Source organism: Monodelphis domestica, chromosome 5, assembly GCF_027887165.1.
Source record: "Monodelphis domestica isolate mMonDom1 chromosome 5, mMonDom1.pri, whole genome shotgun sequence".
Lineage (NCBI taxonomy): Eukaryota > Metazoa > Chordata > Mammalia > Didelphimorphia > Didelphidae > Monodelphis > Monodelphis domestica.
In genome coordinates, this window is record NC_077231.1 from 270,038,325 (window position 1) to 270,060,023 (window position 21,699).

A 21,699-nucleotide genomic window follows, 5' to 3' on the forward strand; every position below is an offset into this window, starting at 1 on the left:
GGAAAGTACCAGTGAACATGTTTCCTGTCACTCCCTACCCTCTGGTTCTCTGGACATCTCTTCTAATAAAGAAAATTCCATTGCTACAATGTACAGACAACTCCCCCTTCCCTCCCTACCCTCCAGTTCTGGAATCATGAGCCATGATGAAATAAATGTTGCTGATATTCCTGGATAGGAAATGTCAATCTGTGGCCCTATTCACTATTCCCATAACTCTCTGGACCAATGAGTTCCTCCTGGACCACCTTTCCCTTTTGAGTGTTGTTTTCCTGATTAGGATTGAAACTTTCTGAGAACAGGGATTTTCTTTGTCTTTACTTTTTTATAACCTTTTGATGTAATATATATATATATATTTTAAACCCTTACCTTCCTTCTTAGAATCAATAATGTGTATTGGTTCCAAGGCAGAAGAGTGGTAAGGGCTACGCAGTGAGGGTTAAATGACTTACCCAGGGTCAAACAGCTAGGGATTGTCTGAAGCCAGATTTGGACCTAGGACTTCCCATCTCTAGTCCTGGCTCTCAATCCACTGAGCTACCTAGCTTCCCCCTATGTAATATATTCTATATAGATTATATTTTATAATATATAATAATTTATGCTTGGCACATAGTAACTTCTTAATAAATTCTCTCTGTCTCTGTATTTCTTTGCCTCTGTCTTTCTTTCATTCAGGAACTGTCTGAAGGAGCAGCTGTTGGGAAGCAGCTGATACTTTATTGGGTAAAGCTCTTGACCTGGAATCAGAAACAATGGACTTCAAATTGAGCCTCAGAATGTAATAGCTGTGTGACTCTGGGCAAATCACCAAATTCTGTTTGCCTTAGTTTCTTCAACTGTAAAATAGGGATAATAATAATTGCACTTACCTTACAGGGTTGTTATGTGGATCAAATGAGATAATATTTGTAAAAAAAAAAAATCCATGCATGAAAGCCACTTGGCACATTTCCTGGTGCAAAATAGGTAACACAGAAATGCTTACCCCCTTTTCCTCCCCTCTTATTCATTATCTTACTATAATATGGATCTTTGATTTTTTGCTCTTGGCTCAGTCCACAGATGACGGAACTCTTGGTAAACCTTTCAGATTGGTCATTCCTTCCAGGGTCTGTACTCCACTGACATAGCAGTCATGAACTCAGAACAGATGAGTATTCCAAAAAAGATCCATCATATGAATTAAATGAAACCCTATATTATTTCCTTTTAGATTTTTAAATTGTTCTTTCTTTGTATTTCTCATAGACTTTTCAAAGGACCTCCAAGGCTAAATTGACCATCTCAAATATATATATTTTATATAATATGGTGTACATATAATGTGAGGTATATATATATAATATGGTGTATAGCTATTATATATAAAATATGGTATATATACACTATGGTATATATATTATATGGTATATATAATTTGGTGAATATATACCATATGCTATATATTTTTAATATGGCATATATACTTTGGTGTATATATAATATGGCATATATAATTTGGTGTGTATATAATATGGTATATATATTTAATATGGTATATATATAATATGGTATATATACTAAGGTATGCAAATACACATATATATGGTATACATATATAATATGGCATATATATAATATGGTATGTACATATATATTATATGGTATATATATAATATGGCATATTATATGTGGTGTTTATATACCATATATAACAAATATATACCATAGTCATTTGGGAGAACACTTCTTGTTTTCCCCTTTTTGTTAATATGATACTCATTACAACTCCATATAATCACCTAATATGGTAAATTGGCCATGACTGTCCCATAAAAGCTTGAAATGGCAGTTGTACAACTTTGAAAAGACTCTGTGCTCCAACTTGACAAACAACTTCCCTTTGGCTAACAGAACTTAATTTAGGTGGCCATTGTAGATTAAACCGACTTGCTCATTTCCACATCTCCTGGTGGTAGACTAGTAAAACAAATAACAGAACGTTAAGGCTGGTTGATTTGGCCCCTGCATACGTAACAGGCTTTTTACCTGTGCTCTGAACAAAGCTGGTTCCTGTGCAGTTTTCTTACCTGTCAAGGTGAGACATGACCGTCTTGGAGACGTCTGCCCCAGCTTCTTGCAAGATTCGTATAATCTGAAAGGGTGAGTTTGGATTCCTCCCAGGGTGGACAATAACTGGGCATCCAAGCTGAGACTGTGCATGGGCTGTTGCCTGAAGTACCTTATTCTCACTTTCGGTGAGAGGCCAGGAACAGCCAATTTCTCCAATAACTCCGCATTTGATGTCGGTCCCATCAGCTCCATGTAGTATTTCATTAGTAATAATCTCTGTAAGCTAAAGAACGAGAACACCTTATAAACAAAAGGTACATGAAAATAATTATCGGAAGAATATTTAGTCAACAAATATTTTATTTGAACAGCCTTCCACTGAACACCTAGGAGGTACTGGGTACTATTTGGATGAAACAAAGTTACCTCATTTTTCCAATTTAAAGACTTAAGGTGCATTTCCAATGGAATATTTTTAGGGAGTGGGGTGGGGAGAAGCATAAGAGATGAAATTCCAGACTATTGATTTCATGGGTTTTTGAACATTCCTCCCATTGACATAAAGGGGGTAATTCAGCTTATCTAGAGTTTTTTGCACCAGAAGGTTGACTGGGGGGTTCTAAGCAGTTAAAACAACTTGCTCCTCAAGTTGCTGGTATATGTAGGAGGCAGGATTTGAACCAGTTTTCCTGATTTCAAGGTTGACACTATAACATACTGTTTCTTTCGCTATGCATAAAACCTATGACTTTAAGATCAATGAACCAAATGAGGGAAAGAGCAATTAGAAAATGTATAGAATTAAGAAAGTAGTCTGTTGCCCAAACTATAATATCTGGCAGACAGAGACAGTTGTGGAATAAATTAAGCTCACAGTAAGTAAACCTGTTATTCCACCTTTTCTGTTTAATACCCCACACAAACAGAAAATACTATACACAATTCATCTGCCCTATGACATTATACCTTTAAGTTCATGCATTTAAGATGGTTGTTAAGAGTAATTGGGTTGTGTGCAAGCATGCTGGGAGAATAGAATGCCTACATATTTTGGAAAAGCAAAGTCCTCATGATTAAAGAAATGGAGAATTATAATTTTGAAAATGAACACTCAAACAAATTGTTCTTTGCAAAAATACAGCTACTCTGCTATTACCATGTAATAGATGATGGTAAATATACTCTTTGGGGTCTGTTTGTCTATTTCTCTATATCCCTCGAAGAGTCACTCCTAATTTTCCTCTCCTAACTCACCCTTCCTATTCATTATCATGCTAAAGATCAAAACAGATGAGTGGATTGTCCTCCACACTCTCTCCAACCCCCAACTTTGAAAAGGGAGAGGTAAAAAAATTCACAAACATGCCAAGTCTCTGCCTGCCAAGTTTCACCCTACAGTGAATTTTTACTGCTGGGTTATTATAAAATTGTGAAGGAAAATTGAGCTTGCATAATTGAGGTTTATAATGGAAAACTAAGGTTTATAAACAGGCCATGGTACTACTATTGAGCACTGATACAATACACATGAAACATAATTATCACTATTTGGGAACTTTCACCCATACAGTATGTCAAGATTTTCTTTGTCCCAAGTTTTCTTTGTGAACTATTATTGATCTGGCATTCAACCTCCATCTCCTTCTGCTCCCCCATGACTCTCTGTAGCATGCACCACTACATCTGAGCCAATGAGCTTTTCTTATGTGACTTGAAGTTCATCAATAATAAGGAAGTAAAGACAATACTACTCTAATTTGATGTATAGATATTGACCAAGACTGGTTTACCTGTTCTATTGACATGGCACGGGTCTCTGGAGAATGTGTTCCATCCACATAAAATCCAGCCCCAGAAATGATATGGACTCCAGTCTCTTCTGCAAACCACTTCAAGGTCTTCACATTACGACTAATTCCAGAGGTTGTGTTTTCTACTAAAGCCCCACCACCACTGGCCTTGTAATATAAGAGCTCCTCCTTGATGGCTTCAGTCTCTTGATTTAGTCGAAGGTTCTCCTTGTGGGAATAGGGGTTATTTTGAATCCAAAACAAGTTCTTCATCTCAAAGGATCCCTTAGACAAAGCTTCTTGGCCTGACCAAGGAGGGGTATAGCAGCAGTCAAAGGTCATGGTCAAGTGTTCATGGGTTAAGGTCTGGCCAAGTTGACTTGGTTCCACAAGACCTAAAACTGTCTGCACTTTGCCACTTAAGGAAGCCATTTCCAAGGACAGGATTTTAGCAAGACTATTTTCTGAAAAAGAAAGAAGAAAAGCAGTTAAGAACAATCTAACAGAAACACAAACCCCTCCCATCTGTGAGAGGATGTGTGATTAGGAGCAGGCACCTGAGACTGAATCAATGGAATTAGAGATGTCATCTCACTTATCATCCTGCCAATGTTAGGTTTCTTTTTACTATGTATTTTTTGGAGCATTTAAAGTCCAGTTGAATTATAAGTGACAAGGGCTATACAGGAGGCTCATACTACTTCCATTGGGATATGACTGCAAGATCTAATCACAACCCCATCTGGAGGAAATATTTCTTGATATTCAGTCCACATTTTTCTCTCATTTAATTTCATCTCATTAGTCTTAGCTATGCCCTTTCAGATCACCCTACCCACAATCTTCACTTTTCTTGCCCTCTCTAACCTTCAAGGTTTATACCAAGTTAACAGGATTCTTCCATTAGTCATTATTCTACGTCATACCCTTGAAAAAAAGAAGTTGGAATAAGAGAATCACATCCCATTTGGCACAGATTTTTCAGAATTTTGAGCTGATAAGGAGAGACCTTAGGAAATAATGTAGTCAAACTCATTATGCATTCTGACATTGAAGCCCTCAGAGACTATGGATTATGCCTAATGCCATATAGATAGAAAGTAATGGAGCTGGAACTGGAACTCAGGTCTACTGATTATAGATGTTATGTGACTGTAGGGTACATGAAGAAGGCTTTCTGCAAACCACAAAAGCTGCTCTACAGATAATAATTCTCAGTTATGTGTGGAAATCTCATTTTCAATAACAGGAACCTGATGATTCAATTTGTTAACGATGATTTAGTTGTTAATCAAATTTCTGTCTTCTTCTTGTATTGTAGATATTCTTAAGAAGGAAAAGAGCAGTGAAACTCACATTTAGGAAGACCTGGGTTTGAATCCTAAGAAACTTAGTAGCTTTGTGACTGGGATTGGGAAGAGATCAATTACTCTATGAGCCTCAGTTTCTTCACCTGGAAAATAGGAATAATAACAGAACCTAACACAGGGTGGTAGTGAAACTTAAATGAAATAGTGAATGTAAAATACTTCATAAACATTGCAGTGTTATATAAATTTCAACTGTTATTTTTAAAAGGGAAACTTAAGATTCCAGACTTAGAACTGTAAGGGACCATCTGGCCCAGGGGCTATTAACTTTTTGATGTGTCATAGACTCATTTGGTGGTCTGGTGAAGGAAGCCCAAAAACGCCTTTTTAGAATAATGCATAAAATAAAGCACATAGGATTCCAAAGGAAAACAATTCTTTTGAGATAAGTTATCAATACACACACACACACACACACACACACACACACACACACACACATATATATGTATTTAAAACTTTATGGGCCCCAGGTTAAAAACCCTTCATCCAGTCCAACGCCTTCATTTTATAATGAAGAAACCAAAGATCCATTTCTTCCCTTGTGTTTGGAAGTACATTCTCTAAGAGAATGCTCCCTGCTATTGAAGAAAAGACTCTCATGACAGAGATGGATACAGATGGCTATAATGACCACTGAAAGATGGTTCTGAAGCTCCCCATTATCCCTGGGTCTTTATCTCATGACCAAAAGCTTATTCTGGATAGTGAATAGAAATGTGTGTATGCACATGTATAAAGTATATATAGGTATGCACATATAGTTACATATACCCATGTGCAAATATGTGTGTATGTATCTCTCTCTCTCTCTCTCTCTCTCTCTCTCTCTCTCTCTCTCTCTCTCTCTCTCTCTCTCTCTCTCATGCATTTATGTCTTCCACTAAGGAGAAAGATCTTTTTACCTTTCCCCATGTTGTGGAAAGCTCTGACCTTTAGCTTCTTCTCTTCCTGAGCTATGAGGAAATACAACTTCTAGAGTCTTTAGCCACTTAGGCTCCCTCATTAGGTAGAAAAAGACAGACAGAGACAAAAAGGTAGAGACAAAGTAAAACAGAAATGGAGGAACATAAAGGAGAGATACGAGAAACAGAGATGAGGAGAGAGAGACAGCAATTACAGAAGATCATCTTCACTTCTCATGTAGTGGTTCCTAATCTTTCTTTCTTTCTTTCTTTCTTTCTTTCTTTCTTTCTTTCTTTCTTTCTTTCTTTCTTTCTTTCTTTCTTTCTTTCTTTCTTTCTTTCTTTCTTTCTTTCTTTCTTTCTTTCTTTCTTTCTTTCTTTCTTTCTTTCTTTCTCTCTCTCTCTCTCTCTCTCTCTCTCTCTCTCTCTCCTCTCTCTCCCTCCCTCCCTCCCTTCCTTCCTTCCTTCTTTCCTTTCCTTTCTTTCTTTCTTTCTTTCTTTCTTTCTTTCTTTCTTTCTTTCTTTCTTTCTTTCTTTCTTTCTTTCTTTCTTTCTTTCTTTCTTTCTTTCTTTCTTTCTTTCTTTCTTTCTTTCTTTCTTTCTTTCTTTCTTTCTTTCTCTTCCTTCCTTCCTTCCTTCCTTCCTTCCTTCCTTCCTTCCTTCCTTCCTTCCTTCCTTCCTTCTTTCTTTCTTTCTTTCTTTCTTTCTTTCTTTCTTTCTTTCTTTCTTTCTTTCTTTCTTTCTTTCGACCAGAACATATTCATGTGACTGCATACAATATGGGCACACCTAACGAAATGTTCCTGGACACATCCTTTGAGATCCACTGCTCTAAGAGCCCCCTTCTAACAGTTACCCTGAAACATATTTACTGCTGTGATCCAATGGAGGGCTCTTGGGAACCTCTCCCCTTCAATTTGACACGAGCATGGCATAGTGTTGAAAAAGGGAAGGTGAGAGAAACAGGTTTTGTTTTGTTAGGTTGTTTCCTGAAAGTGGTCATGACTTCCCTTGAGCTATCTTCATGTACAACTGAGTAGAAGGTGGAACAGGGGAAAAGAGGTGCTGAATAAAATTCTAGCAGACAGTTCAGCTGAACTGGTAATAATGACCAAGCCAAAAGGAACAATTGTACATTATTGCTCTTAGGGAAGTAACAGAAGCAACTCAGGTCCCAGACCCTTGGAACCTTGCAGCAGAACTCTATCTACAAGTTCCAGCACCTGAGGTGAATTCAATTGAATGGGAAGAGGAAGGACAATAAGGGTCCAAGATATGAGCATTCTTGTTTGTAGCTGGGACACAATGGAGCCAGAGATTATGGGAACTAGAGACATTAAGGAACCAGGAAGTCAGTATTGAATAGATAGAGAGGTCAGAGTAGAAGAGAATTTAAGGGATAGAATCAAAACTGGTATACACTGTGGGATATAGTGGAGAAGGAAAAATGATAGGGAATCTGTCCATAGTTGATGGAAACACAGATATGCACAGGACACAACTTAATTTACCTAAAATGAATATTTTAAATCCTAACCTTCTGACTTAGAATCAATACCATGTATTAGTTCCAAGACAGAAGGGCAGTAAGGGCTAGGCAATGGGTGTTAATTGACTAGCCCAGGGTCACACAGCTAGGAAGTGTTTGAGGCCAGATTTGAACCTAGGATCTCCTGTCTCTAGGTCTGGCTCTCAGTCCACTGAGCTACACAGCTGTTCCCTACAATGAACTTTAAAGAAACATAGGTATGCTCTCAGAGGTGAGGGCTTGAAAATGGCATCAGGGTACAAGAGTTCTGCTACTTGTTCTTTCTTTTCCTATGTATTAGAGAGTATGAAGGAAGAGCCAAGCTCCGCCTTGGAGATGTTGCCAAGAGATGTGATATCTTTCAGAAGAAAGGTAGGTTTAAGTGAATATCAGAGGATGGAAGAAATATCTAGTATAAAGGTGAATTTTTAACATTAGAGGCAGGTTCCAGAACACCACAATGGAAAGGAGAACAGGGTTAAGGGATATCTGAGCTGATTTTACTACAGCAGTTGGGTGATATCAGCTGCTATCAATGATTTCCTCAGTAGATGCTTAGATGATCCTAGACCTCCCCAGGACGGGTAGCTTGGTGGATACAGTTTGCTTTTGTAGGAAGGAGAGTTCTGGGAGTGAGAAATGAGGATAACTGGGCTTACAGATAAAAAAACTCAACAGCTATATGAGTAGGACTGTCTGGGTGCTGCTGGTCTCCCAAAGGTGTGCCATATTTTTTATTTCCTATGTCTGTGCTTGTTGGTTTTACTGTCTATTTCCTCCATCAATTCTCCTAGTTTCTCCATTAGAAATTTGGTTGCTATACCATTTGGTGCATACATGCTGATTAGTGATATTTCCTCATTGTCTATACTCCCTTTTAATAGAATATAGTTACCTTCCCTATCCCTTTTAATCAGGTCTATTTTTGCTTTGGCTTTGTCAGATATCCTGATTTCAACTCTTGCCTTCTTTCTATCAGTTGAGGCCCAGAAGATCTTACTCCATCCTTTAATTCTGACCTTGTGAGTGTCTACCCGCCTCATGTGTGTTTCTTGAAGACTACATATGGTAGGGTTTTGAATTCTAATCCATTCTGCTATTTGCCTATGTTTTATGGGTGAGTTCATCCCATTCACTTTCAAAGTTATGATTGTCACTTGTGGGGCATTTTGATATACTCCCCTAATTCTGACCTTTCTTCTTTAGCTATAACCTTTTAATTCAAAAGTGATTTCTTCTTTAGCTATAACCTTTTAATTCAAAAGTGATTTACTTTAAATCAGTCCCCCTAGTCCCCTCCCTTGATATGTTTCCCTTTCTAGCCCCTCCCTTTTTGTTCCCTTCCTCTCCCCCCTGTTCTTCCCTCCCTTTTTCTGTCCCTTCTTCCCCTACTCCCCTTGGTTTTCCCTTCCTCCTTACCCTGTTGGATAAGATAAAACTCAAGATCCGAATGGATCTGGATGCTCTTCCCTCTCAGAGTTGATTTCATTGAGAGTAAGGTTTAAGTTTAAAGTTTAAGTTTAAAACCTCTCTTCCTTTCCTTCTTATAGGAGAAGGAGAATTTTTCCTGTCCCCTTCTCATGTGTATCTTTGTGTGGGAAAGATTATTCTATTTAGTTTCCCTCCCCTCTATTTCTTGATGTAAATCTTAGTATCCTCAATGATTCCCCCCTCCCTTTTTCTTTCTTTTTCCCCCCTTTCACCAAATTGTCTTGATGTCCCAATCTTTCCCTAGGCATGATTCTTCTAACTACTCTAATGATGCATACAATTTTTGAGAGTTAAACATTATATTTTCCCCACATAGTAATATATATATATATATATATATATATATATATATATATAATTTGATATAAATGTAGCCCTTATAGAAGAGAGTTTGAATAAAAGAAAAAGATAACATTTTTCTTCTTTTCCCTTTCCTTCATATTTACCTTTTCATGTTTCTCTTGGTCTTTGTGTTTGGATATCAAACTTTTCACAGAGCTCTGGTCTTTTCTTGGAAATCTTGTATTTTGTTGAATGCCCATACTTTCCCCTGGAAGTATTGTAAACCTTAAAATTTCTTAGACTTATGAATGTTGGAAATTTCACCATTGGGAAATTTCATACTGGAAAAAATTTCCTACTGATAGTAAGAACTCTATTGGAATGTGAAACCCCTTGGCATGGGAGGATCTTTCTCCTCCATACTTAAGACTACTTTAGGACAGAAACCTTTTGCTAAACAATGGAAAGGGCTTTGATCTATGCTTAAGCATAGAACAGGAAGTTCTTTGAGTCATGATTGATTTTAGAATTAATACAATAGAGATACTTGGAATGACAGAACCAGGTCTTGGAAAATACAATCTCCACCCTACTTAGAGTAACAGGATTTAGGAAGGGCTGCAGCAAGATCAAGATTTAATTATTTGAGAATATGACCTTCAACAGACATGTGCAAAGCCACAGACCTCTGGGTGGTCCAGGGTTAAACTAGAGCCACCATTGGCACAGGGGAGACATGGACAGTGATTGGTAGATGTGAGAACTGAGGGGAGGGAATTTAGATGATTTCCTTAAATATAGCAGGGTCTGAGGACAGGAGAAGGAGAGGTTTTTTGCTCTGAGAGGAGGAGGTTTTGCTCTGAAGGAGGCTGAGAGGAGAGAGGTCCTGGAGGGAGAGCTCCTGGAGAGGTCTTGAAAGAGGCTGTGGAAGGAGAACTCAGGAGGAGTCAGGAGGAGAAGGCTCTGGAAACATTTCTTGAAAGGAGGCTCTCTTGAAGGTGGAGCCTGAGGTTGGCATGAGAAGCCTTACCTAGAGAGATCTTGGGTGAGTGATAAAACCAACTGACTGATTTATTCATTCTTATTCCTTTCTTACTTTCTCTCTTTTTATATTGATTAATCAGTGTATTATAAATTAAATTTCTCTATAAAACCCAGTTGGCTTTGGCATATTCATAAATTGGCGATATATTCCCTGGCGACCATCTTATATTTATATAAAACCAAGACACAGTAGAAAACATATTTCAGTGGTCATAATTGTTATATATATTTCCCTTGCTCCCAAACATTTTAATTATCACAGTATATAGTCAGTTTTGATGGATAGCTGATTTTTGGTTGAAGACCCAGCTCTCTTGCTTTTCTGAATATCATGTTCCATGCCTTATGGTCGTTCAGAGTAGAAATTGCTAGGTCCTGTGTGACCCTGATTGGTGTTCCTTTATATCTAAATTGTCTTTTTCTGGCTTCTTGTAAGATTTTTTCTTTTGCTTGGAAGCTTTGGAATTTGGCAATTACATTCCTGGGAGTTGTCTTTTGGGGATTTAGTGTAGAGGGAGTTCTGTGGACTCTTTCAAAGCATATTTTGTCCACTTGTTTTAGAATCTCTGGGCAGTTTTCTTTGATGATATCATGTATTATGATATCAAGATTACTGTTTATTTCTGGCTTTTCTGGTAGACCAGTGATTCTCAGATTGTCTCTCTTTCCAGGTCTGTCACCTTTTCAGTGAGATATTTCATGTTATCTTCTAATTCTTTAGTCCTTTGACTTTGCTTTATTAATTCTTGCTCTTTTGCAAGATCATTGTCTTCCAGTTGCCTGATTCTGATCTTTAAAGACTGGTTTTCCTTTTCAGTTTGGTCTGACCTGTATTTTGAGGCTTCAAGCTGTTTCTGCATTTGCATATTTTGGTCTCTCAGATTGCTGAAATCCTTTTGCATTGTTTCCCATTTTTCCTGCCAGAAGGCTTCCATTTTTTTTTATAATTTCCGATTTGAATTCTTCAAGAGTTTGTGGAGAATTTCCATTTCCTTTGGAAGGTTTTAGAGCATTTGTTTGTGTTTCCTCTTCTATCTCCTCTGTATTTTGTATTTTTGCTCCTTAAAATGTATCCAAATCACCCCCTTCTTGCTTTTCTTGGTTTTTGGAGGCTTTTGCACTTTTGTACCATTTGCCATCTCTATGGTTTTTCTTCCCCTTTCCAGTCAGAAATTTGAGTGAGGGGGACTGGCTCTTAGTGTATCTGTCTGATGGTCTGGGGCTTTAGCACCAGGCAAATTTTCTGTTCTCCTCAGCTGCTCTGTCTTCCTGGGGAAGCCCAGGATCTGCCCTCCCCTGCCTGCCAGCTTTCAGGTGTTACTGCTCTCAGTGCCCTCCAGTTGCTTTTCTGCTGCCTTAATTCCATGCTCCAAGCCTGGCACACCACTGTCAGCAAGGTACCTCAGTGCCTTTGCTGGCCCTGAGTTTCCTGTCCTTTCAGAGGGCCTTGCACTCTAAGGGGAAAGGGGTCTTGGCCTCCCTGAGCTCTGTGGACTCATGATCGGATTATGTTCAGTTGGGTTGGTCAGGATGCGCCCCAAGGCAAAAACCTCTGATGAGACTATGATGGAAGGACCCAGCCAGGGGGCTATAGGCTCCCCCTTTCTCTCTCCGGCTGCTTCCCTACCATCTGTATTGGATGCCCCAAGACTGGCCCAGGTTGCTTTCAAGGTACACCCTTCAAAACAACACCTTTGCAGGCCTTGAGGTTGCCGCTACTGCTGTGGGCTCAGTGCTCTGGGTTGGGGGGAGGGGTCCTGCGACCTTCCTTCTGCCTTCCCCTTAGAGCCGAGTGTTCTAGGATTCCAGCTGTTGGGGGGGGCATACCTTTTGATTTGAGTCCAGAAGGAGGGTTCCCCGGCTCTGTCCTGTTGTTAAGTTTGAATTTCAGTCCCCTAGGAGCATTCAGTTTGTGATCGGTAAGGAAGGGTTTTCAGAGATCTGAACTTTTGCTGCTTCTAAGCCTCCATCTAGACTGGAAGTCCTAGACTTATCGCACCCTCTCTCTTTTTTGGTGACTATTTCTAACTCTTGTTTTTTGAGATGCATGTGAGGATTCTAGCTCCCTTCAATACATTTTTTCTACCATCTTGTCTGTAGAGAACTTAGAAAAAGTTTCCAAATAAGTAATATCTTCAGCCAGCTTTATGGATAACAATATTGCCCTTCCATATAATTAGGAGATTCTATACTAAGATATGACATTTTTGGATACACAAAGTCCAGTAGTCTTCCAACTTTCTTAGAATGAAGCTCCTTCAAGTAGTATCTTATAAATAGCCCAGTTTGGTTTCCAATGTTTCAAAGTTCCTATGTTGGGTTGGCACACAAATTTAATGTAGGCCATGTACACAGCCTGCAATGCTATAGTGCTCTATAAAAACACAATATTTATTATTTCAATTTGCCTCATAACAGCGATGTATTTATAACATGGCACTGTGTTTTAAGACATTTCTGTCAGCCTCCTTACCTTTTAAATCTTTCAGTGCAATAAATGTCCACATCCCAAGTATCCTAGCTGGTTGCTCTTGTTCTCAAAAACAGCAGGGATTTTATCTTTGGAATAATGGAGGGAAGGGGATTTTCTCTATGTATAAGTACTTAATGTATCTCTACCTTTTCTAAAATTTATTTTTAAATGGTTCCATTGTAAATCAATTTATTACTTTCAATTTTGAACACTATCAAAAAAATCAGTAAGGATGCCTATCTAAAGTCAAGGTAATCTAAACACTTCCATACAAGTAACAATAATGATACCTATCAAGTTTGCCAAATTCTGACATAAGCAACAATAAGCCCCTTGAAATCACTCATAAATAGTTGCTATACCAAATGGAAAGCATTCCAGTATAGTGAACAAAAATTCTGATCTGGGAGAAGTCTATTTTTTGTGAGTTCCTTTTTTTGGTTAAGAAAGTAAATAGACACAGAATCACAGAATTCAAGAGTTCAATGTGGTCTTAGTAGTCACTGGGGCCAACCCCTTCCTAATAGAGATCCTCTTTCTAACATAGCTGACAAGTGATCATTCTGCCTCTGCCTACACAGCTCTAAGGAGGGTGTTATCCACTCTCTCAAAGTTGTTGATTCTGCTTTTTGACAGTTCTAATTGCTTAGAATTTTTTTTTCTAAATTTGTCACTTTGCAACTTCTTGCATTGCTTATGATTCTGCCCTCTGGGTCACACAGAACAAACTTAATCTCCCTTCTATATGACAGTCCTTCAAATATTTTAAGACAGCTATCATGCCTTTCATGTGCCTTCTCTTCTCTAGGCAAAACATTTTCAGTTCCATCAATTGATCCTTACATAATTATATTTCTAAACTAAGGAAATTATATTTCTAAACTAAGCATCAGGGAAATGAATATGAGAACAGATATGCTTTCTAGAAAAGAAGGATAGTGGCATCCACAAAGTAAGTTCCACTTCGCAGATGGCTCCTCCATTTCAGGTCTCTTGGACCATTTCCCAAATACAAGTGATCTGTTCTTATTTTGTTTTTTGCTTAAGCCAAAATTGACAGTTGACTAGGTGAAAAATGGAAACTAATGGATAAATGAATTGATGAGTTGTTTGACTCAATTGAAAGGCAGCATGGTGTGGTAGACAGAGCACCAGGCTTGGATCCAGGAAGACACAGAGTTAAGTCATGCCTCTGATATATACTAGCTTTAAGACTATTTAAGGTATTTAACTTTTCAATACCTCAAGAAATCTCAAAGACTTATTTAGAGGTGATGCAGATTTGTATCAATGTAGAGAATTTACACACTGGAAGTTAATTATACATAGGAAATCACAGATCCAAAGCAAAACAAAACAAATTTATTTAATTGACTGGTGAATTCAGTCATAACTATTGACCTGGTAGCCTCATGCTACCACAGTAACAAAAATTTCCTCAAAAGGCACAGCTTCCTGAAATGAATAGATCATCCCAAGAGGGAAACAATTTGGGTTTTTAAAAATAGCTTTTCATCTACTCAACCAACATAAAAATATTCTTACCAAAATACAAGAAAATATTATCTCTATTCAGGTCAAAATACAACATGACTCACTAACTATTCACTATCCTAACATCCTGAAGCTACTGAAAGTGTAATCTCATTGTTGCCAAAATATTTTCTGTGTAGCTAACCTCCTTACATTGCTAAATTTGAAAAACTGAGATCTCACCCTGTCTCCATGTCAGAATAAGAGCATAAAGCTAAATTTCAATAACTTCTATGAGACTGTTAGCTGTAATTCTTTACTTCCACTAGGACTATACACTTCCTGGGCTTGAAAAATACAGAACTACTGGCTACAACAGTTGTGGCCATCTCTCTCTGTCTCTATGTGTCTGTCTCTCTCCCTCTCTCTCATAAGTAAAACAAAAAACAAAAAACAAAAAACACAAACTTCTCTCAGGAGATTAATGTTATTGTAGAAGTCACCAGAGGTTAAATGATTCCCATCAGTATATTTTAATCTCCCTCTAAAATTATGATATTTAAATAAAAGGTAAGAATTGTCCTTATTGTCTTTGGTCATAAATGTCCTTGGAAATTCTTTGTTTGATTTAAATTCCTGGCTAAATCACAAATATAATAATTACTTTTAAATTACCTCTGTCCCTCATGCAGTTTTATTTGGATGATTGCTTATTGAAGAACCATGAGAGATGGGATGAGCACTTGGCCCAAGAAATCTGGAGAAATAGAATCATTTGCCAAGTAATAGGAAGAATCATTTGCCAAGAATATATATCAAGAGATACCAGGCGGAATCCTGCCTTTGCTACTAATTTTTTGCTCTTGAACAAATGACATATTCATAAGTTGCAAGGAAAGTACTGACCTGCCAAATTAAAGAAGGTTCTTCATTAGACATGCCTACATTGATGAAATCATGGGTTCATTAAAAAAAGATCCATTTGGGGTTGGGTTATGTGATGTAGGATCCTTATTTAAGCCTAATTTTTTCTTGGTCAAACTGCTTTTCAATTTTCCCAGGAGTTTAGGGTCAGATGCAGCAAAATAAATGCATTTGAAACTTACATTATATGGTGTAGGATGCTGGTTTAACCCTATTTTTTTCCTTGCCAAATTACTTTCCAGCTTTCCCAGTGGTTCATAATTATAAAATTCTAGGAAGGATACTGACTAATTAGAATGGATTCAGAAGAGAAGAACCAGAATCCTGAGAGACATAGAAACAATATTACATAAAAATGGATTGAAGAAACTGGCAAGAACTGCCATAATATACAAAAGTAACAAAGAGAAAAGTTTTAGTTCAATATACAGAAAAACTTGTTAGAAGTTAGAGGTATGCAAAAGTGAAATGGGCTGGCACAGTTAAGTAGCTGGGGTGGATAGAGCCAGGCACAGAGACAGGAAGTCCTGGGTTTAAATCTGACCTCAGACACTTCTTAGTTGCATGACCCTGGCAAGTACCTTAAGACCAATTATCTAGCCCTTACCATTCTTTTGCCTTTGAACCAATACCTAATGTTGATTCTAAGATAGAAGGTAAGGTCTATTTTTTTTTAAAAGGTCAATGGGGGGAAGCAGTGAATTTTCAATTATCAGAATGTGGGTGATTGAATAAAAAACTTGGCATTACTTTTGATTCCCTAGTCTTAGCTACCCCACATATTTAACTAATTATCAAATCTTGCTATTTTCACCTTTATAACATTTCTTAAATCTGATCACTTCTCTCTACTCACAAAACCACCATCAGAATTCAACCCCCATTATCTCTCATCAAAACTACTGCAATATCCTTCTCATCACTCTCCTTGTTTAAAGTTTCTCCTTATATTGATTTATAACCTGAACAGCTGCCAAAGTGATTTTCCTAAATTAGAGGTCTGACTGAGTCCCTCGCCTACTCAACAAACTGCAATAGCTCCCAAGTGCCATTAGGATCAAATATAAATTGCCCTGTTTCACATTAAAAGCTCTTTAGAAGCGACCTACAACCTGGCTTTCCAGCTTCATTACACACTTTTCTCCTTCATTCACATTATGATCTAATCAAACTGGCCTTACTGTTCCTCTTCCTTGGTCCTCTATTTCCCATCTCCATCTTTCTGTTTTGTCCATACCCCATACCTAGAACACAGTCCTTCCTCACCTCTGCCTTCCAATCTCCCTAACTTTTCTTCAAAGATTTGTTCAAATAACATCTTCTGAAACAAGATAAAACTTTACTGATGCTTCCAGTGCTAATACTTTTCTGGCAATATTAGTTTATTTTCTATATGCCTATACACATATTTATAGGTTCCCTTTCTAGATTATAAACTCCTAGAGATCAGGAACTATTTTATTTCTGTTTTTTTCCCAGTACCCAGCACAATGCTTTTCAGAGAGCAAGCAATTATTAAATGCCTGTCGATTGACTGAATGATTAAAGAGGGAGTCCTTGCCCATATGGGTTGGACTGTTTAATACTTAGTGTCTTGACCCTTCCTGAGATTCTGTGAATTTAGAGATTAACAAGTGGTTGAGCTAGGACTTGAGTTTACATCTTCAGCCTACTGGGCCGAGTGCAAGTTGTATTTCTTTGGTAGGAGAGAGAGAGAGAGAGAGAGAGAGAGAGAGAGAGAGAGAGAGAGAGAGAGAGAGAGAGAGAGAGAGAGAGAGAGAGAGAGAGAGAGAGAGAGAGAGAGAGAGAGAGAGAGAGAGAGAGAGAGAGAGAGAGAGAGAGAGAGAGAGAGAGAGAGAGAGAGAGAGAGAGAGAGAGAGACAGAGAGAGAGAGAGAGACAGAGAGACAGAGAGAGACAGAGAGAGAGACAGAGAGAGAGACAGAGAGACAGAGACAGAGACAGAGAGACAGAGACAGAGACAGAGAGACAGAGACAGAGAGAGAGAGAGACAGAGAGAGAGAGAGACAGAGAGACAGAGAGAGAGAGACAGAGAGAGACAGAGACAGAGAGACAGAGACAGAGAGAGAGACAGAGAGAGACAGAGATAGAGAGAGATATTGAGTTGAGATTACACATTTTAGCACAAAGTATTTTCTAGTATTCTCAAACAAATATAAACTTTTTCTTTAGAGTGACAAATTGTAGGGGACGGGAGTTTATGAATCAAGTAGAAGAACTCTGAATTTCCTATAAATAAGTAATGAGTTAAAGCTTCACATTAAGTTACGTTGCTTTTATTAACATATTCCTTCACTTCTGGCATATGGTTGTTAAAAGTAAATTGATTTAGAAATGACCTATTGATTTATGATTAAATCCATATTCTGTGAAGGAAGGAAGAGTAACTAGCTGATGCCTAAGCTGAAAAATGTCCTAAACAGGAAAGAGCTTAACTTTAAAATAAAGTCAAAATAAAATATTTCAAACTCTTGCATAATTTCAAGAAATATATATTGCACACCACCTGTTCATACTGCACTGTGCTTTTCTCTTTGGACTTTAGTCTTTAAATGCTCTTTTGTAACTAGTTAATTTAAAAGGATAGTTAGGTGGCATGCTAGATAGTGCACTGGACTTGGAATCAGCAAGATGAGTTTCATGAGTTCAAATTTGGCCTCAGACACATTAGTTTTGTGACCCCGGGCAAGTCACTTAACTCTGTTTGTCTTAATTCCTCATCTGGGAAATGACCTGGAGAAAGAAATGGCGAACCAGTCTACTATCATTTCCAAAGAAACCCTAAGTGGGATAACAAAGAGTCAGGTATGACTGAACAACAAATTTAAAAGTAGCATTAAATTTTTTATTTTAATGCTGAAACTCTTGTGCTTTTCTCTGTCTCAGTACCAAAGCTTTCATGGGGTATCCCCTTGCTTTTTCTTTCTTTTTTTTTTAAGGCTTCCTGTGTTACAAAGCTATTTTAAGAAAATTTAGATCTTGTCTATCCAGTGATTGAGTTTCTGGCTTGGGGGAGTTCTGCTTTCTAATATATACACATTTTCAACTGAATAAGCTAAGCATGTAGAACAGAGGGTAGAGTGCCAGACTCAGAGGTTTAGAGAACTGAATTAAAATTCTGCCTCATACACATACTAGCTATGGGATCCTGAACAAGTCATTTGATTTCTCTTAGCCTGTGTTTCCCCATCTGTAAAATGGGGATAATAATAGTTCCTATTTCCATCAAGTGAGATAATATATGTAAAATGTTTTATAAATCTAAAAATGTGATTACTGTTGAGTGAAATATTTGTGCATTATTATCTCTGTGTGTATATGTATACACATATAATAGGTAACATATACAATACATGTATTCTATCTATCTATCTATCTATCTATCTATCTATCTATCTATCTATCTATCTATCTGTCTGTCTGTGTGTCTGTGTGTCTGTCTGTCTGTCAATATTTGTACCTAACCGCATAATTCATCTGTGGACTAGATAATTCATTTTTTTTTTTACCATTATGATGAATAAGAGCCTAGTGGCCCAAACGTTTTTTGAAATGGTTGAGATGTTTGGACTGACTATGTTACGCTTAAAAAAATAGTTTGGGTTAGGGCCATTTTTGTGTTAGCTAGAAAATCCTTAAATGCACTAACATCTTCCCTAATGCTTTAGGTGAACACCATATGTCCCAAGGCATTAGATCTACAAATACTCCACCTAAAACTCCTATTGATTAAATTTTTATAATTCAGTGTTTTTATGGGACAGGCAGATCTGTTATTTCATCATTGTGGGGATCACCTTGTGTGGAAACTTCTTCCAATGATTCTGAGCACCAATCTTTCTATACATTTTTTCTCTATCACATTACTTTTGGACCCTGAGAGATTGAGGGAATTGGCCACAACCAAAGACTCTCTCCAAGGTCTGCATGCAACATAGTATACTCTGCTGCATCTCCTCTCATGTAAAATGTAAAACTTTCTTTTACATCAACAAACAATAACTGTTTAAATTAGGCAGCTAAATTATAGTTACAAAAACATGAGGATATGCACTTAAACTTTTTCATGAAAAAGGAAGCATAACGTATGTTTCATCTTGCTTTGTGGCTCTGGACAAGCCACTTATCCCCAATTGTCTAGCCCTTACTGCTCTTCCTTCTTAGATAATGCTAAGAAAAAATGGAAACTAAGACAGAAAGTAAAGACTTTAAAAACGTGTTTAATGAGAACAAAATACACTAGATCATACAATCTTATTTTAGGGATAACAATTCTACTTCTTTCCCTACCAGTGGAAAGAACACTTGCATTAGAATCAGATGACCTGTATTCAAATCTTAGCAGTGCCACCCATACCTGTGTGAATCCTGGGGAATTGATTTAGAATTTTGGGACCTCAATACTGTTATCTGTTAAGTGAAGGATGTAGAGTAGAGGGCCTCTAAGGCCCCTTCAAATTCTCAATATAGATATGATCTCTGCCTAAAACCACAAGTATGCATTGGAACTCTCTGTTGCCAACAAAAGCACCAAAGGCATTGGCAGTACTTAAGTATTGAACTTTGTTTCTGGAGAGAAAAACAAATCCATTTTTTTGTTTCAGTTTTAGTCATCAATATACTTCATCATTTAATTTTTTGGCTAAGAATTTAGTGTATTATTTTATGAAGTAAAAGGACACAGGAGATCATGATTCTGTAAGTCTTTATCCCATGATGAAACCATCAAAAAATCCAATTAACAACCTGAGACTTTCAGTGGATGGGAATTTGTCTATATATTAAAAATTAGATTAACTATTATGTAGTTTCATTGGTTGACCTAATATTAGAGAGATGAATATTTTATTTAATGATCTCTAAACAAATACTATGTAGGGCAATGGTCAGTTTTAATGGCCAATGTTGACTTTAAATGTTAGTAGAAGTGGTGGTATTGTGAGCTTCTAATAGAGACATTAATGGTTTAAAACAAGGTCAGTAGGTTGACTGGTTTTCAAAGTGTAAACAAGGAAGGAGATAAGTAAAAGCCTATTAGCTGTAACAAATTCCTCTTTACTATCATAATGAGTTGCTTCTCACTAAGTGAAACCCAAAGCGAAAGATGTGCTTTTGTTTAAATCTTTAAAGCCAAATTATCCTTTCCATTCCATAGCTGTGGCTTGTTTTGATTACATTCAAGCTGTCTGACCTAGCCACTAATTGAATGTTCTAGCTCTAGCTGGAGTTCTGGGGACAACCCACAGTTTTGGAAAAGGTTCAGCGATCTGTGTCCTGCTCATCACAGTCAAGATTGGCAGAAAGACTGAGATGACAGTATAAAATTATTGTTCTTTTGTGTGTTTGTGGATGGGGGCATAGGTTGTGCAGAAGAATAGCTCTCAGATATTAAGAAGTAGGAAGAATCATAGCTTATCCTTTTTTTAATGAAAAGGTTAAGCAAAGAAAAATGTCAGGGATGTGACCCTACAAAATAAACAATTACTTTTCTTAAGGATGTTAGTTAGCCTAGGTAGAAATGGGCAAAAATAGGCAGATTACACCTTTTTTAATATTCTGTGTCTGGCACAGATTTGCAAAATAGATAGACAAGGTAGCAGAGTGGAAGGTAGAATTCTGGATTTATTACTATCATTGGAATATATGCTTAATAAAATATGTTGAATTTATCACATTGAATTAATATAACTAAGTACGATTCATGGTTGATAAGATTCTTCTGTCAGCTCATAATGAGCCATGAATTCAAAACTAAAAACAATAGCTCGAATTGCACATTCATGCCAATTTCTAGAATTTACTTTGATGCCTCTGTGGATCTGTGACAATATGGGTGTTCCTTCTATCAGTACAGATTATCATCTGTTCATTCTTTGTTTTTCTGTATGGCTCTTCCATGTATTTCCATATATTTTCCACTGGAGATCTACTCAGTATGCCAGGAACCTTTCTTGAGATATTGACATTACATGGACACTACTGGAGTATGTGGATTGCTCATTCCTCACTTTGTCTATATGATCAGGTCATTTCCTTTTCTGGTCAAATGTCTCTGATATATCTCTATTGCATAATTCTTCATTAGTTCTATGTTGTAGCCACTTCAAGGTCACCATTCACCTCACCACTGTGCTTTGGGTGAAAGGCAATGCTCATTTTATAGTTTATGGTATTCCATGCTTTCTAAATATACATTATCACTGGGAGAATTTTGGTGTTAAAATGATGGTCTTTAAAGGAAATATAGAGAATTTTCTTCCTTAGTTTCAATTCTGAGTACAGCACCTTATTCTTTTATAGTGTTTGAACAAACTACTGATGGATCAAATCAAGGGACCATC

General features: G+C 37.4%; 1 protein-coding gene across 6 annotated transcripts in view; it reads right to left on the minus strand.

Moving 5' to 3' along the window:
* PTER (phosphotriesterase related) overlaps positions 1-21,699 on the minus strand; it is a 127,430-nt gene that overhangs the window by 68,346 nt on the left and 37,385 nt on the right. For 4 of the 6 annotated variants that reach the window (XM_056800156.1, XM_007504921.3, XM_001368355.4 and 1 more), the window contains 2 exons: positions 3,849-4,312; positions 2,076-2,341 (listed from right to left, as the gene is read on the minus strand). In XM_056800156.1, the coding sequence (XP_056656134.1) occupies positions 2,076-2,341; positions 3,849-4,312 (730 nt within the window). Of the gene's footprint in view, positions 1-2,075; positions 2,342-3,848; positions 4,313-5,204; positions 5,302-21,699 lie in introns of all 6 variants that reach the window. The other 2 variants (XM_056800154.1, XM_007504924.3) reach the window with 1 other exon arrangement.